Source organism: Perca flavescens, chromosome 7 (genome assembly GCF_004354835.1).
Source record: "Perca flavescens isolate YP-PL-M2 chromosome 7, PFLA_1.0, whole genome shotgun sequence".
NCBI classification, from domain to species: domain Eukaryota; kingdom Metazoa; phylum Chordata; class Actinopteri; order Perciformes; family Percidae; genus Perca; species Perca flavescens.
Genome location: NC_041337.1, coordinates 23799936 through 23815910, shown reverse-complemented (window position 1 = coordinate 23815910; position 15975 = coordinate 23799936). Strand labels below are relative to the sequence as shown.

At 38.8% G+C, this 15975-nt stretch overlaps 1 protein-coding gene and 1 long non-coding RNA gene across 2 annotated transcripts in view; both read left to right on the top strand.

Annotated features, from left to right (window-relative positions):
* The window catches only part of gpr153 (G protein-coupled receptor 153), a 36036-nt gene extending 27884 nt beyond the window's left edge, over positions 1-8152 (top strand). The window contains exons 5-6 of the mRNA XM_028582853.1: positions 2838-3022; positions 5142-8152. Of these exons, the coding sequence (XP_028438654.1) occupies positions 2838-3022; positions 5142-5981 (1025 nt within the window). The 3' untranslated portion in view covers positions 5982-8152. The remainder of the gene's footprint in view (positions 1-2837; positions 3023-5141) is intronic.
* A 729-nt stretch (positions 8153-8881) lies between these two features.
* Positions 8882-15975, top strand: part of LOC114558699 (uncharacterized) — a 28557-nt gene continuing 21463 nt past the window's right edge. The window contains exons 1-2 of the long non-coding RNA XR_003692973.1: positions 8882-9182; positions 13662-13937. This is a non-coding gene — a long non-coding RNA (uncharacterized LOC114558699). The remainder of the gene's footprint in view (positions 9183-13661; positions 13938-15975) is intronic.

The following is a 15975-nucleotide window of genomic DNA, read 5'->3' as shown; positions in this document are numbered from 1 at the left end:
GTTTGTGCTGTTAAATGCTCTCTGAGGCCATGCACAAACTGAATTGTCAAAGGTGGTTCCAAAAGATAATTTGGTATATTTTTGCAGCATTTCAAATTCATAGACTCTTTGAAATGAAAATAATTTGCTCAAGATTATAAATTCCAAGTGAAGGCTTTAAACGAGGCATGACTGAATTCAGGGTTTGGACACAGAGTCGTTTGTGTTGATTGGACTGTCTTTGGCCTTAGGAATTACAGTGACCAATGTGATTTATCAACCTAAACAGTTTTGTCTAATTTATGCATTAGCAATTGGTAATTATAACTGAGAATCCAGTAGTCATGATAATAAACGTGAAATAATACTGGAGCCATTTAACAGCCAGTTAACATCAAAGATTTGTGACAAGAAAAACACACTTCAGAAAGTGTGTGTGTGTGTGTGTGTGTGTGTGTGTGTGTGTGTGTGTGTGTGTGTGTGTGTGTGTGTGTGTGTGTGTGTGTGTGTGTGTGTGTGTGTGTGTGTGTGTGTGAAGATAACTGATACCGTCAAATCACAGGATGTAGTCTTTCACAGCCAGACTTACCTCCACACTTCGTTTTAGCGCTTGTATGTCAGCGGCAGGGTTACATTTCTGTAGCCAATTACAACACAGCACATTATACACAATTATAGCTCTAGTTTGGTCAGAGTTTTGGTTTGAGAGAGTTCCTCTAAATGTTTTGACACTGAGAGTCAGCATTACATTCCCAAATTATAGATTTTGAAGGAAGATAATGTATTCCTGGTTTCTACCTCATAATGCAGGTTCAAATCACTCCTTAACTCTGGAGCACCCATGATTACCAGCAGCTTCACATCCTCGCCCTCTGTGACGGCTTGCTTGGTGTTCTAAATATTAAACTATGTCACTGCCATCTATTTTCGGTCGGATCAATCAAGTTAAACCAGACTCTAGAAATAGAAATGGTACATATTAATTGTTATGAAAATATTAAACCATCTGTGTTAGTCTCAGTGATCTTAGCTTGTCCCCAACCTTTGATCTGAACTGGCTTTAAGGTATAACACAGCATAACAACAAATAATATATAATATAAAAAAATGACAATAAATAATCACAAAAGTAACTCAGTTTTTTACATTCACAGCCTATTTAGCCTATTTACAGGGACAATTTAAACATTTGGTTAAATATTATGGAGTGGTTACGACATTTTCACAATAGTAATCATGAGTTATACATATTTAGTTTCTTTTGAATGGTCATTATTACTTACTTTATATTTTGTTGTAGTTTGAAGTCTGAAAGCAGTGGTCAGATGTTATCATGTGACCTATCGTGTGACCTTTGTTGTCAGGAGATGAAAATGAAGTGACAAGTGTCTGTTTAACGCAACTTTCTGTACTAAAGTATATTTTTCTGTGTTTTTGTATGTGGTGTGTACTTTACAAACAAAATATTGCTGGACAAAGGACATATTTACCTTGCAGCACTTTTTTTCTTTTTCACTCCAATGCATTTGAACTGGGCAATCTTCCTCTAAAATGTCCTGGCATGAGAGGATGATAAAATAAATGTCTCCCCATTTATTTGTTAGGATCCAGAGTGAAACAGGAACGATTGCAGTAAAGCTGAAAAGCACTTTCATGTCATTATTATGGTCATATTTCCCTCAAGTCACAAAGGGATACACAAAATTAATTATATTTTATATACAGTATATGTTTATTTTTGTTTTGTTTTTAATGTATTTTTCTTTGTGAGATGTGGACTCCTAATGGTCAGGTTATATTGACTTGAAGAGCATTTTAAGGCAGAAGTCTAAATTAAATTGCACTTAAATAGATAAGAAAAGAAAAGAAAGATAATGGTACAAGATGTGTATTTCATCAAAGACATACATGTATTCCAAGTGAGCTAACCATTTAACATTCCACCAAAGAATCACAGACACTTCAAAAATATTTGGTCCCAGAATTAGGTCACATGATAATCATAGAAGGGCTTGTGGACTGGGTCCATGACCGGATCTCCGTAATTCATGCAAACTGATGACAGTATGAACAATCTGTCTTTTTTTCTATTGGCACTGTTTAAACTCAACACGATCTGAACCCCTTCTCTCCTGTTTCTAACCCTCCGAATCTTTTGATCCTCTCCCTCTCGACATCCTCCCTGATATCTGCTCATTGTCCTGCAGGAGCCATAAAACAACACAGGGCAGGCCATATTCTGTGTGATAATTAACACTGCCAGTTCTCTGCTTTTTTCCAGAGGGCTTGCCATGTATAACTCATCACAGTTGTATGTATGAGGATTGTTTCCTGATTTCCCAAAGCTACTGACTTGCATGCAAAGCTGCCTGTGCAAATAGCTACTTTCATCATTTTTTCATCTTTTTGGCCAACATTTTCCTCAATATCAGCATTTTACACACCCATCTCCAATTGATTTATAATGAACATGAATGCAGTAATTGGGGAAATAATCTTGGACGATGGGTATTTAAGAACTAAGAACACTTGACATTGTATGGTTTTGTTCAGAGTTTAAGCCCTGTACCTTCAAAGATTCTTTATGCAACTATTTGGCATTGTTTATGAATTCAGAACCAATCTGGATTTTTAAGCCCTTTACTAAACATTTAAATGTAATTAGTGGTCATTTTTGTAGCAAATCTATTTTTTTTAATCTAAACCTCACATTCCAGAGCAGACCCGTAGGCTAAGTCAACAAATCGGAGAACAATTGAACTTGTCTCTCCTATTTATTCGTCTGTCTGTCTGTCTGTATTGTGTATTGAGTTCGTTGCTCTCTAATCCTGACGCTCGTGCTTTTCTGCACTTTGCAGAAAACAGCCAAGATGGAGGAATTCATGCCGACTTAATATATGACAGACCATATGACTATAGCTCGGCGCCTGAAATCGTGACGGTAGACCGTAATGCCAAGTATGAGTTCTCAACCTTAGAAAGGGGGGTCCCGCAGGGGTATCCATTGAGGGAACAACAGGAAGATAAAATGCAGTATTTGCAGGTATATTTTTTATTGATTTTCTTCATTTATTTTACTTGATCAATTGAACTATTTCAAAATGACACTGTGCATGATGAACTGGCCTTGTGGGCCTTTACAGTAACTTGCTTGAATTTTCTGGAATCATTAGACATTTTGCTATTTTTTTTGTCCTTTTTACGTGAATCAAAAATACACTCTGGCTGACTAATGTTTGGTAAATATGACCATCGGCAGTCCCATCAACATGTTAGATGTGCTTAATTTATCCACAATTGTGTCCTTGCCATGGATCTACATTTGACTACATTTTTATTTTCTAAGAGGGTAAGAGTTTAGTAACTGACTTACCTTCTACATTTCAGAAGTCCATCAAGTTTTCATGAAAGCACACCTAAACATGTTCTACCCAAAAGCATTGTGTCCATTGGATCCGACATCCATCCCGGTCAGATGCAGAGCTGTCAAATGTTCATTTTCAGCCTGCGTTAACACCAAAGTATTAATATGCAGCCTTCTAGAACAATTCAACAAAACCTTATTTTCTGATTTGGCTCCAGTCCTTAGTTCTGGCTCAGAATCCGATTTTGGATCAATATTCATGAAATTATTGATTTAAAGCAGTGATGATGATGAACATTTTGTTCGACTTGGCCTGGAAGGCTGTGGCGACGATATGTAACTTTAGAATCAACTAATTGCAACCCACACAATATTAACTTTTACAAAGCATCTTAACACTGTGTCATCTTTGTCAGAAACAATTTAACAAGGGCTTCAGTTTTCTCAGGACAGCCTGCAGCTGAAGCAGTCCAAATTTACTTGGACAAATTTGCTTATTGAATATTTAAAAAATAATAATAATAATAATAATTGGTATAACATTCCAACAATATAATGGACACTTCAAAGACCAGTGATCCTACAGGATTGGATCTCAATCCAATATTCAAACTGACTTTTAACAAAGCCTTGAAACAGAGATGTATACAGTAGCCATCATTTCATCAGACCAAATCATTACTCCATCCATTGTTTTTGTGTCAAATACACCTCGTCATATGACAGATTAATTTGATTGTAAAGTAATATTTAGTTGTGTAATTCCTTGCTGTATATGTGAGATGGTGAAACAAATTAGGTGCATTTTATACTTCTGTTACAGGATGACTTGCTAAACTGTGATACAGTCATATTATTTCTGTCACTGCTAGAAGGGTTATGGCCCAGTTAGACCATGAATCAACAAAACCACTCAAATCATTATCAATAGCACCTCCATTTGAGAATTGCTATGGCACTTCTCAAGTGGTTTGATTGCAGAATAAAGTCTCTTTGGCTTTATTGAATTGTTGTGTGAGTCTCTGTCTCTCTTCATCCTGCATCTTAATTCATTCTTATGCTTGTGCTGCCCTCTGCTGTTCAGTCCTCCCACCTAACACTCAATGCTACTGTATCGTCTGCTGTCTCATTTCTCTGTATTTACTAAAACCCACCACAGGGGGGCAGACTGATATCAATCTTGTGGCTCTTGACGTCACCTTGACAAACCCTCTCTCTCTTGCATAGTTGTCAGAACAGAATGGAATGTGAGTATAACATGTAGGAACCATTTGCATAATAATGGAGGTGACTACTAGTTCAGTTATAACCATGTTAGTATGTTAAATTGTCCATGCATGTCTTAGGGAATTTATTTGAAAAACTTAAGTTAAAATTGCACTTACCATCTTGTGCAAACAACTTATATGTGCTGCATGTAGGATATTACACTAATACTACAGCTGAATCAGGGTACCAAAAATAGATTGAATTCTGAGACTAACATGAAAAGGATCACTGAGCTGTATGTCATCATTAACCTAAATATTTACACAAAAGAGTTTATTGGGACTAGACCACTGCATGTCAGTGTTACTAAAATTGCAGTGCACTTTCACAGTGGCATTGACAGCCACATTACCATGAAGAATCCTACATGTAAAATCCTTTTAATTGATAATGTGTATTAATAATAATGATGTTATAAAGCCCAGCTTATTAAATGAGCAGTGCCACAATGCTTACTGGTTCTGTGTTGCTGTAGGTGAATGAATGGTTATTTATACACTGAAGGGTTTGGTCTGTGTGTTGCGTCCAGGTGCCCCCTACAAGAAGATTCTCCCACGACGAAACCGACATGTGGACCAGCGACCGGATCCCCTCATACCTTCACCGATGGGGCTCCACCGAGGACATGATAGTGACTGCCCACTACAGCTCCACCTTGCCGCGCCGCGAGAGGCGCAGGAACAGCCTGGTCTCTTACCACGAGGAGAGCCACCATCCCCATCACCCGCATCGAAAGCGGCGACGCTCTGAGGATAGTATGCACTCCCTCAAACACCTGCCACGCGTGGTTTGTGGTGGGGAGCACTATGAGGACGAACTGCGGTGTTTTAGCCGCGACGAGGTGATCAACTTTATAGATGAGACGCCGCTGCCGAGCCCCAGGAAGAGCCCACGGCGCGCATCCACCATCTCACTTATCCCCGATGTCTATGAACAGCACACAGTCATCCTTCCTCACTTCCTGCTCACAGACTTTGAGCGGGAGCCTCAAGCGCTCAGGCGGCTCTCAGAACACAAAAGGAGCAGCAGTCGGTGCAACACGCCAGAGGCTTCCCCCAAACCAGACAGACCTGCCGGAAAGCAGAGCCCTGGGCCGTGTGGCTCTGGTAAAGGTTGTCGGGAGCGAGAGGGGAAACAGCAGTGTGAAGTGGGCTCATCTGGGCGCAGCCAGCAGACTCCAGGGCACTCTGCCTGTAGGCCCAGGGCAGGCAGTGAAGCCAGGGCTGGAGCTAGAGCTGACTGGGGGCATCAGAAGCACCTGAGCAAGGGCGAGAGTAAAGGAAGCACAAACTGTTTTGTAAGGACACCCTCTGCATCGTCCTCAGGATACATCACCTTTCACTCTGATTCTGTCGGCTCCACCACCTAAAAGCAAAGATTTCCCTTGTTAATATCAACATTATAACTGCAGTTATTATCATGATGATAACCACTGGAATATTGGTGGTTATGGGAAAGTGACCTACTGGATTATTTGTCCTTTTTACTTGTGCCACTATTCTGTTTTACTATATATACCACCAATAAATATCTGTTATGCTTAATGGCCTTGGGAGCTTTGGACAATTCTGAATGGGCCTATTGTTGATTTCATATACAGGCCGGTGAATAGTTTGGGTGGTCCTGTTATTCAGCTTTCACATCACAAAATATCCACTGAGGACATTTTTTGTTTCCAGCGCTGACACAAATAAACTTTTTTTAAATGGTGTGAACATTCCCACTCCTTGTTTTTGCTGATCAATGTTGCTTCTTAACTGCTCAAAGAATTGGAGGAGGTAGTTGTAGGGTGGGTTTTTTCTTTCCATCTTTCTTTTTGCACTGAAGAAGTTGATCTCAACTTGTATTTTATTTTACCTGTAATAGCTGTGTGTTTTGTCGTATGGACACATTTGCTTTCAAACCAAACTTTCCTGATTACTGCCAATGTACCTTGAGATTGATTTAAGGACATGACACATTATAGTCTACATGCCTTTTTTTATTTTGATCATGATGTACAACCTTTCTATTAACATTATTATTCACAACACATTAAACCTTTTTTTTTTTCAAGAACCCTATGTTGAAGTAAACAAAGTGGTAATCCCAAATTCTTTAATGCCTACTAGTTTTACAGTTACTGTGTGAGATATTGAGATATAATGTGAAGACCCCTAAATTCTTAATGAAAATGTGAAGTCAGTTTGTAAAAAAGATTGACATGTCATGTATATATGAACAATATTGGATTTATGGTTTTGGTGTTTTTTGTTTTGTTTAATCAGACCTTTTCTTCCAATTCTTATTATTCCAATGTTTGTGTTAACTTTGGAGATAATCAGACACAATATTTGCTCATCACGTTGCATATTTACATGAGACCACTACAGCTGGAAATGGTGCTTTGTCCCCATCAACTGAGCATTTCAGCCTGACTTCACCTCTTATTTGTTTTCAGTAATGTGTTAAAAAGCACCAATTATGATTTTTTTTTTTTTAAATAGCTCTCTAAGCAGAAACCTCTAACCTCTGTCCAAAAGTTGAATAATTGCAGCGTTCAAGCTGACTAGATGTGGTATAATTTAAATGCTGGTGTACTACCGAAACCCACAAAGATGTTAGCACAAATTAGAAACATTGTTAAAAGAATGGAAATAGAGTAAAATTGCAAATTAACAATTTATAGCAAGTTTAAAAAAAAAAGTAGACATTACATTTGATATGTTATCTCATAACATGCACCAAGACTGCTAATGGTTCTGTTCTGGGAAGTTTTTTGAGTGTGAAGTGACTTTTTTTAACACCTGATTTATCTGAGCGCAATGAAGTAATGTGCATTAAATGTAAGCATCCCCAAAGCCTCAGTAACGGGTGCTGTGGGAGTTTAGATTTATTCATGTTTTTATACATATATTTGGAGAGAGAATATTATTATTCCCCATCATAGCAAAGTATGAAAGGTCAAGGACAAAAAAAAAATTTATACATTAAATAATGCCACATCATTTTAAGAAATTCAAACTTACCACCCTCACTCAAAATGGACACTGCAATTAACTTTAAAATGCAGCTGACTTGTTAAATTAATGAACAACTTCTTATATTTACCAAATGTGACAATTTGCTGACTAAAAACAGGGAGACCTCTACAGACCTGGACAGTACCTGCTAACATGAATGTATTTGGACATTAGGTTTAATTTTTTAAATAAATTATGAGTATAAGGACAACATGTGGACAAATGTCCCCTTTGACAGCCTTATTAGCTGTGAAACCGTTTTGCTATTACCTTTCAAGTAATGAAGTTGCATGTGTTTGGCATATACTTTTTCACCCATCTGCGGTCATTTAAATGTTCGGTTTGAATTCTGATGTATTGGTGTACCTCTTACTCATTGCAGCCTATTTATTTGGACTGAATTATGTTTTTTTGGTGAAATGTATCTTACTTACTTACTTTGGAAGCACAACATTACATTCCCCTGTCAGACTTTGCTATGTCATAGACTTTTGCATTTTGTTGTGTTTACAATATTAAAAAATAGTTTTGTAACATATTCAAAGATTTATGACTCAAAAATGAATGATGTTAAATGTTATGATTTTCTTGTTCTGATGATGACTTTGTTAAAAAGATACAACTGATTAAATTCACAAGATATTGCTTGAGAGTGTGTTTTTAGAATGTAGCCACTGTTGCTCTTTATTCACTATGCTTGTTGTGGAGAAAAAGTATGCATCCATTTGAGAGATTTTTTCTTTTTCTTTTTGGTTTATGTTGATTTTTACCCCAAGGAGTTTGAGCGTTGGACATAATGAAGTATAACATTTGTCAACATAACATAAAAGTGAAAGCCCTGGTAGGTCCCCAAAAGAAGACCCATGGTTTGGTTATTGGTTGCCTTTGAACAGTTGAAAGTCAAAAATGGTATAATAAACCCTATGGCAATCTGTTCTGATTTTTCTCCAATTTGCATTTCCAATTATTAAGCTTCCTACAAAATGCCTAAACACAAAAGTTGCGTAAAAATAAATGTCACGTTAACACCTCCGACTTTTCCAACCTTTATTCCTTTCACTTGCTGTAGGCTATTCGGATAACTATTCCTCTATTTTCTCACGAGTAATGGACTTTTTTCACAGCAGACATTTTGACTTGTAGTAGGTAAAGCACAGCTGAAATCAATAACCTTAACGATGGCTCCATTCCATCAAGTGTCCCAGTAAGCTATTTCAGTGAGTCAGCATGCACAATACCAGGGCCTCACCTAAGTGGAATGCAACCATCATTAATGGCTTTGAACACACCTGTGCTTTTCCTACTATGACATGACAAAAAGGGTCTAGGCTGTCTACCAAGCTCTGTTTGTAGCCTGATACCGACATTTCCTCAAGCTTATTTAAGCTTTCTGTGTCAACTTTTGACCTACACTGAGTGCATTACTTAAAACTAGAAGCACTGTGTTGTCTCTAATCAGCTGATTCTATACCGCAGTCCCTGCTTTAAAGCGTTGTGGAGAGTTCGGCTTTGTGAGTTGCCCGCATCAGTGAGCATGGCAGGACACGGCTCTTTTTACGAGCCAAAAGGTAATTCCACGGTGTGCTGTAGGTCTGGCTAAAAACAGCCTGGAACCGTATTGTATAAGGTTCACGCTTAATTGTGAGTCTTTGGGTGAGCCATCAAGTGATACCACTGTATGAGAGAATATTCAGCTGTTGTGCTGAACCTGTCACTGCAAGGACATATTTACCAGCAAAATGAGCAGGGGACGGAGGGGGTCTGCAGCGCACTTCATCCACGTCTGCTCTCTCAAGAGCGCCTGACTGGACCCAGTCTAATGCTAATTACTTATTATCTCCTTTCCTTCGCTTCTCATCTCTAATGTGGGTCACTATTATAGTGGCAAACCAAACGTCACTTCAACAATGCTGAGAAGAGTTCATATAAATTCTTAGAGAAGTTTTAGGGCATTCAGTGTGGAAGTCACGTGGCATTTCCTTTCTTGGATAAAACAAACTTCTTGTAACATGGGCCTCTGTTGGTCTCATCAAAAGAGTAGCTTTGACTTTGTGGGAAGATAGTATTAAGATTTACAAACTGGGTTCATAAGCCGATCAGACCAAACAACAAGCTGGAATAACAAATTCTTGCCATAAGGGGGTTTGAAGTTTAGTTGGTGTTTTGCGGGTTAAAAATCCTTGAAGCAGGCATTGGTTTTTTTGTCCATCGTACTGGAAACGAGCACCGCTTGTTCACTGGGAAGCCAGCTGTCTTTTCAGCATGTACCATTTGAAAGAGCTGTGGGCGTTTCAGAGATTCTCCTCGCTGCAAGGTGCCATCCTTTCCAGCGCTGCTCTTTCAGAATAGAGAGACACTTTATGACGTCTCTGCCAAAGCAGCGGAAGAAAACTATAGGGGACTGTAACAGAGCTGACTGATAAGATAAGTTGCACATATGGCTTATAGCCCAATAGCCTAATTGTAATCGGTGTAGTGCAACATGTTACAGCCTATCGTATTCAGTAGCCTACACCAAAAACTATAAGACTACATACAAATACTACTTCAGCCTATAAAAAAAAACTACGGCCTACGTGCAGTTTAGTGTCCCAAATTATTTTGCAAAAACTGAGTGTCCCAAAGCTACCATCTGCGGGATTATGACTGAACTCCTCTAAATTAGAATCCCTCCCGGATTTAGCAATAGGCACCCATGCGCAAATGCTTCGGTTGGTCTGGAGTAGCCCGGGCCCGAGCAGAGCCGATCGTGACTGTAAAGCGCCGTAGTGTTTGTAAAACGAGTTTTGAGGGGTGGGGGTTAGTTAAGTAGGCCTATCATGATTTCTTTAGGCTACACTGTAAATTTGGCAACTGTGTGCATTAGTTCCGGGAAAACATTTGGCCTCATTTGCCACAATCGTTTCCGATTTTTTTTTTTCGCTTGTAAACAGTGTTTGGAATAACGCCGTTTAAAAGAACGGCGTTAGGTAACGACGTTATTTTTTCAGTAACGGGGTAATCTAATTACTTTCCCGTCGTTACAACGCCGTTAACGTTACTGGACATTAAATGCAGTGCGTTACTATGCACTGATTGAATAAACTGTGTAATCCGAACGCAACCCTGGCTCGCCGCTAGTGAGGAGGTGGGTTAATAACGAGGTAAGCGATTATGATTGGCTAAGGCAGAGTCATGTTTCATGGTAGCCAATCAGAGCCAGTGTTTTTACACACACGGCGGCAGAGATGGCGAGTCAGGAGCAATTCGATGAAAAGTTGGCGTTTTCAAGAGATATAAGCACTACTTCAAATTCATTGTGGTCAAAGGCAAGAACGTGCATGTAATCTGTACATTATGTCCAGGAACGAAGACTTTGTCGACATCCGTTGTAAGCAACTCTAATTTAATGAAGCATCTCACAACGACACGCATCTCAAGCTAGTGGCCAAAACACTGATACCTCCACCACAGATGATAACAAAGGACTCGGAGCAAAGTCCTCCAAGCAGCAAAAGCTAGATCTTTCTGCCTCACAACAAAAACCTATGACACAGGCTGAAGTCAACCGTATGATAGGCAGGTATGTTGTTAAAAGTAGGCCTATGTGTGTCATAAAAGTTTATATGGAGCAACTTTTTTTTAACAGTAACGCAAATAGTTACTTTCCCTGGTAACGAGCTACTTTTATTATAGAGTAATTCAGTTACTAACTCAGTTACCTTTTGGAACAAGTAGTGAGTAACTATAACTAATTACTTTTTTAAAGTAACGTTCCCAACACTGCTTGTAAATAATGCACATTTGCAACAAAATGACTTAATAAATGACTTTTTGAGCGGCAAACTTGTCACGCGCACATTAATCACTATAAACCACCTGTGAAACAGCACAGGTGGTTTAGCAGGTTCACAATTAAGGACACTAAACTGCACGTATACCAAAAACTACTAGGCCTACAATGAAAATATAAAAGTCAGTTATGGTTTATAAAAGTTTTCCTTCGTACACCAATTTGTAATTTCCTTTTTAAGTAAGCCTCGTTCAATCGACAGTGAACCTGTTTGACATGCACAGAAGGATGAATTATGACAGAAACAGAATTGGATCGGCCAATCCAGCAAGCAACCAACGTAACGTAAGAAGGCGCTGATGTGGACCCGGTGTAGAGCTATTGTAAATTACATTTCAGAAAAGCTGGAAACAATTAAACTGACAGAGATTTAATTTCAATTCCGAGAACGAATTTAAACTACATTCACGTTCACATGTTTTCTTTCCTCATACAGCCTAGCCTACAGCGTTTCACCATCTCCAGAGGAGACGGAGAAGAAGGCATGGCGTGTAATTAGCACCCTGGAGCAGAAAATTGTTGTGCTGCTCGACAAGCATCTGATTTGCCTGACACTGTTTCGGTACTTATGCGTGAAACCGGAGAAGAATGGAAGAAATGACAACGAAATGTCAACCCCCACTATCCTGGATACCTTTTTCTCTATATATCAACTCCATGTTTCTTATTTCGGTTTCACTTTCTGTTAAGGGTAGGCTACAATTCATATACTTAAGTAATGCTTAACTAATGCCTCTATGAAAGCACAACAGAAATATTAGGCTTTTTTTCTTCCCCAGGCCATTCTGCTCTAATTTGTCAATGGTACCTGCTAGAAGATTTTGGTTTAAGTGGATAATTCTCGACCGCGGTACACTCCAACAAGCAAATAATCATAATGGTGATTATAATAGTATTAATAATGAAACAATAACGGATATTGTAAGTTTGAAAATGAAAAATGACAGTTGCCTTTTGAGCCTTAAACAATTACAGCATCTTTATTTTGTATGGTCAAGGTAAATAATAGAAACATTATGTTTGTTTTTTAAATCAGACTTATAGTTATTATTATTAGTATATTTGTTTGTTGTTGAAAGAAGTGCGATTGTAGCACGGTGGAGAAGGATACACTAAAACCAAAATCATCTAGCAGTTGCCAAGTGACAAATGCACTGCAAAAAAAGCTTAATATTTCTAGAAAATAGGTACTGCTTTCAGAAAGGCTGAGCAAATGGGTCTAAAAGTTTCATGTGACTGGAATCCAACTAATTTGGTCTCATATAAATGAATGTATGAAGTAACTGTGAATTAGCATTATTATCTTGTGGAAACTAATCATAAAGTCATAGTGACTTGACTAGTTCTAAATGGTGATAAACAGGAATTAATGGCACATCCTGTATATCCTGCAATGCATTAAATCATCACGAGTTATGCATTAGTTAAGCATTAGGCCTACTTATATGATTTGTACCCTTATTAACCTTACCCTTTACTGTGAAAAAAGCGATGTATTGCAAGAAAGACAAATGAAGAAACCACAACCTCAGTGTTTATATAGGCCTAATGAATTTATCAAATGTTTAACACAAATTGAGAAATGTAAGATACATTTTAATCCCGTGCCCACTACTTTGACCATACAAAAAAGAAAAATGCACATATTAGGCGGCTTATCATTTTCTTTTAATTTAGCTAATATAACAGGTACCCATATCCATCATGTTTTCACTCCCCATATCTGTTTTTACCAATATGACATAAAAAAATATCAACATTTGGCCTTAGAGATTAGCCATCACTTGCTGTAAATCTGCCACATGTTGTAAACGACCCGTGGAAAGTTAAGGTTCTATAACCGACATAACCAAACATTCTTTCTTTCGTCAATTTTATTAAGAAAATAAAACATATACAGTATAACCTATAATAGCATATTGTAATCTATACAGTGCAATAATAAACATTCAACCAAACTATGAATTAGGATATCTACAGTTTTACCAAGGCCGCCAGACATTGTGCTGAGGTTTTGCAACTTCATTCCTGTAACTGACAGGGGGACATCTCTTGTTACTTAAACTTTTTTCATGAGTACTTTGTCTGGGTGCCGCAACAGGGACAGTCTGTTTGGTTCTAGATGACTGTCGTGCGTCTTCGCTCGGTAAACAAGGAGACGTGCTTGCACTAAGCAGTTTCAGAGTTTTAGATTTGGCCGTTTTTCTTTCCTCAGGCCCAGCTGCCGATGGAAGAAGTATCCGCACCTCATCCTGTGTCTCTGCTGCTTGGCCCCGGCTGCTGTCCATGGTGCTGAAGACTTCCTCCCGTTCCCGAGAGCGACAGAGTTTACTGGAAAGCTGCGATAACATCCAGCTGTCGCTCCCGTTCAAGTTGTCGGCCATCAGCAAATACTGGTTGACGTTTGCCATGCAACTGCGAAAACCAGTTTGATAATCAGAGAACTCGGAAGCAGCTGCAGTGCCTGAAAGCAATGGAAAAACATCGTAAGGTTAGAAACACGCATACACTATGCATACAATTGTGCGTAGCCTAAAGCTGATCTGATGTATCCATAAAATAATCTTATTTGAATATTGACGGTTACTTACAACTCTGGATCTTTTGGAGGTTCCTTAGATGTTTCACAGTAAGCTCCAAGATGTCGGCCTTTTCCAGTTTGCGCTTTCGAATCTGAGAAAATAGATTACAATACAGCCATTTTCTAATAATTATTATAATTTCTTTAGCATGCGTTGCAATAACTGGTCCGAAGTATAATACATTTTTGAAATTCTAAAGTTACACCCTGCATACTTACACTACTGCTGTAGTAGCTCTCCAGAAGAGATTTTAACTGGTCCAAACACTTGTTTATGCGAGCTCTTCGTTTCTTTTCCATGAGTGGTTTGGATACCTGTGTAAAAAAGAAAAAAGCGGGTAAAATGAATATTGCATACAACATACTTCAGTAATGTTCTGGTATATAGTGTTCTACCCCTAAATTCTGTTCCTCTTAATATGTTATTCCACACACCCTGTTTCCAGCGATGGGTTTGGACTTTTCTACGCAGTCTGTCGTCGCCACCATTCTGTTAGTCCTTTTCTGGTTTCCTTGAAGTTAATCTCTTTCTCTCTTTGGCGCACGAATGAAGGAGTTAACTCTGAGTGGATTTATATAGAGACACCCACTTAACATCTCAATGAAAACAGTCCCGCCTGTCTCTTGCGCTCAAATGAGTAAAACGACGGCGTCATTTGACAGCCAACCAAAGGCTACGCGGCACAGAAAAATGAAGAGTTAATGCTGTTTTAAATATGCATTTTAAATTACTGAATGTTTTGCAATTTTTATCCGTGCTCGTAATTTATAAAAACCTGAAATTATTCCTGAATTTGCTTCTTCAGTTAATTTTAGTCAACTAACAAAAGCCTGTTAACAAATACAGGCCCTGCAGACTGCAGAGGAATAGTCAGAAATCACAGTGCATCAAAACTGTACTTCCCCGTTGGGATAGGCCTAAAGTAATCTGTCTGTCTGTTTATAACTATCTAGCTATTGGGATTATTTCGAAGTCGGTTAAACACAAAACATACACAGACCACAAATCTATGTAGCTGCAGTAGCCTATAGCCTGCTGCGCAATGGATATAGTAAGTGCAAATATCCAAGAAACAACGTGTGGGGCAAAAAGCTAAGGAGAAGCGTAAAAATCTTAAACATAATGGGTAATTATAATGGTTCTGCTCGGTGAGCATGGTGTGGGTACTATTGACTCCTTTATTCAATCTTTTAAATGTGAGTTTCACGCCACCAGTCGAAGGCAGCACCGTGGTAATTCCCTGCGTGTCACCCACAACATTTACATTTTCTGGTGGCCACTTGTTGTGAAAGTGTTACACTTGCAAAATGTTATTAGCCTACAACAGCTAAACCTACTTTTTTTCAGGCAACGTGTGCAGTTACGCTTTTGTTTATATAACCTACATCAAACACCAAACATGTAATGACAAAAAGCATAACATTTTGCGATATGTTACTTAGGAATTCTGCGACTATTGTGCGTCGCCAGTTTTTGTCTTCATACCAGGCGCGGTGAGGCACCGAGGAGAATCGCGGGCCGCCCCTTGTCCTCGGTCCCTCGCCTCCCGATTTTCCACACTGCTCCCCTGAAAGGGGCGAAGGCTTGGGAAAGTTATACGAGCTGAAACAATGTATTGACTATAGGCTCACTGCAGTCCACTGCGCATCTTGTGCTCACACACACAGACCATCTGAAAAATACTAAATGGGGGTGCATTAAAGCTAACATTATAGGCTGGACACCCACTTAGGGAATGCTAGGCTTTATCACTAATGGTAAGCGTAAATGTGTTTATTGTATAATTCACTCTATAGATGTGTGATTTGGGGTTACTTGAGCATTTCCATAAATAAAGACAGAAAACGCTGAGAAAACCATTGCCGAAGTCTTCTTTCCTGATCCGGTACACAATAATAACCTTTATTTATAGCACCTTTCAAAAACACAGTTACAATGCGTGTGTTA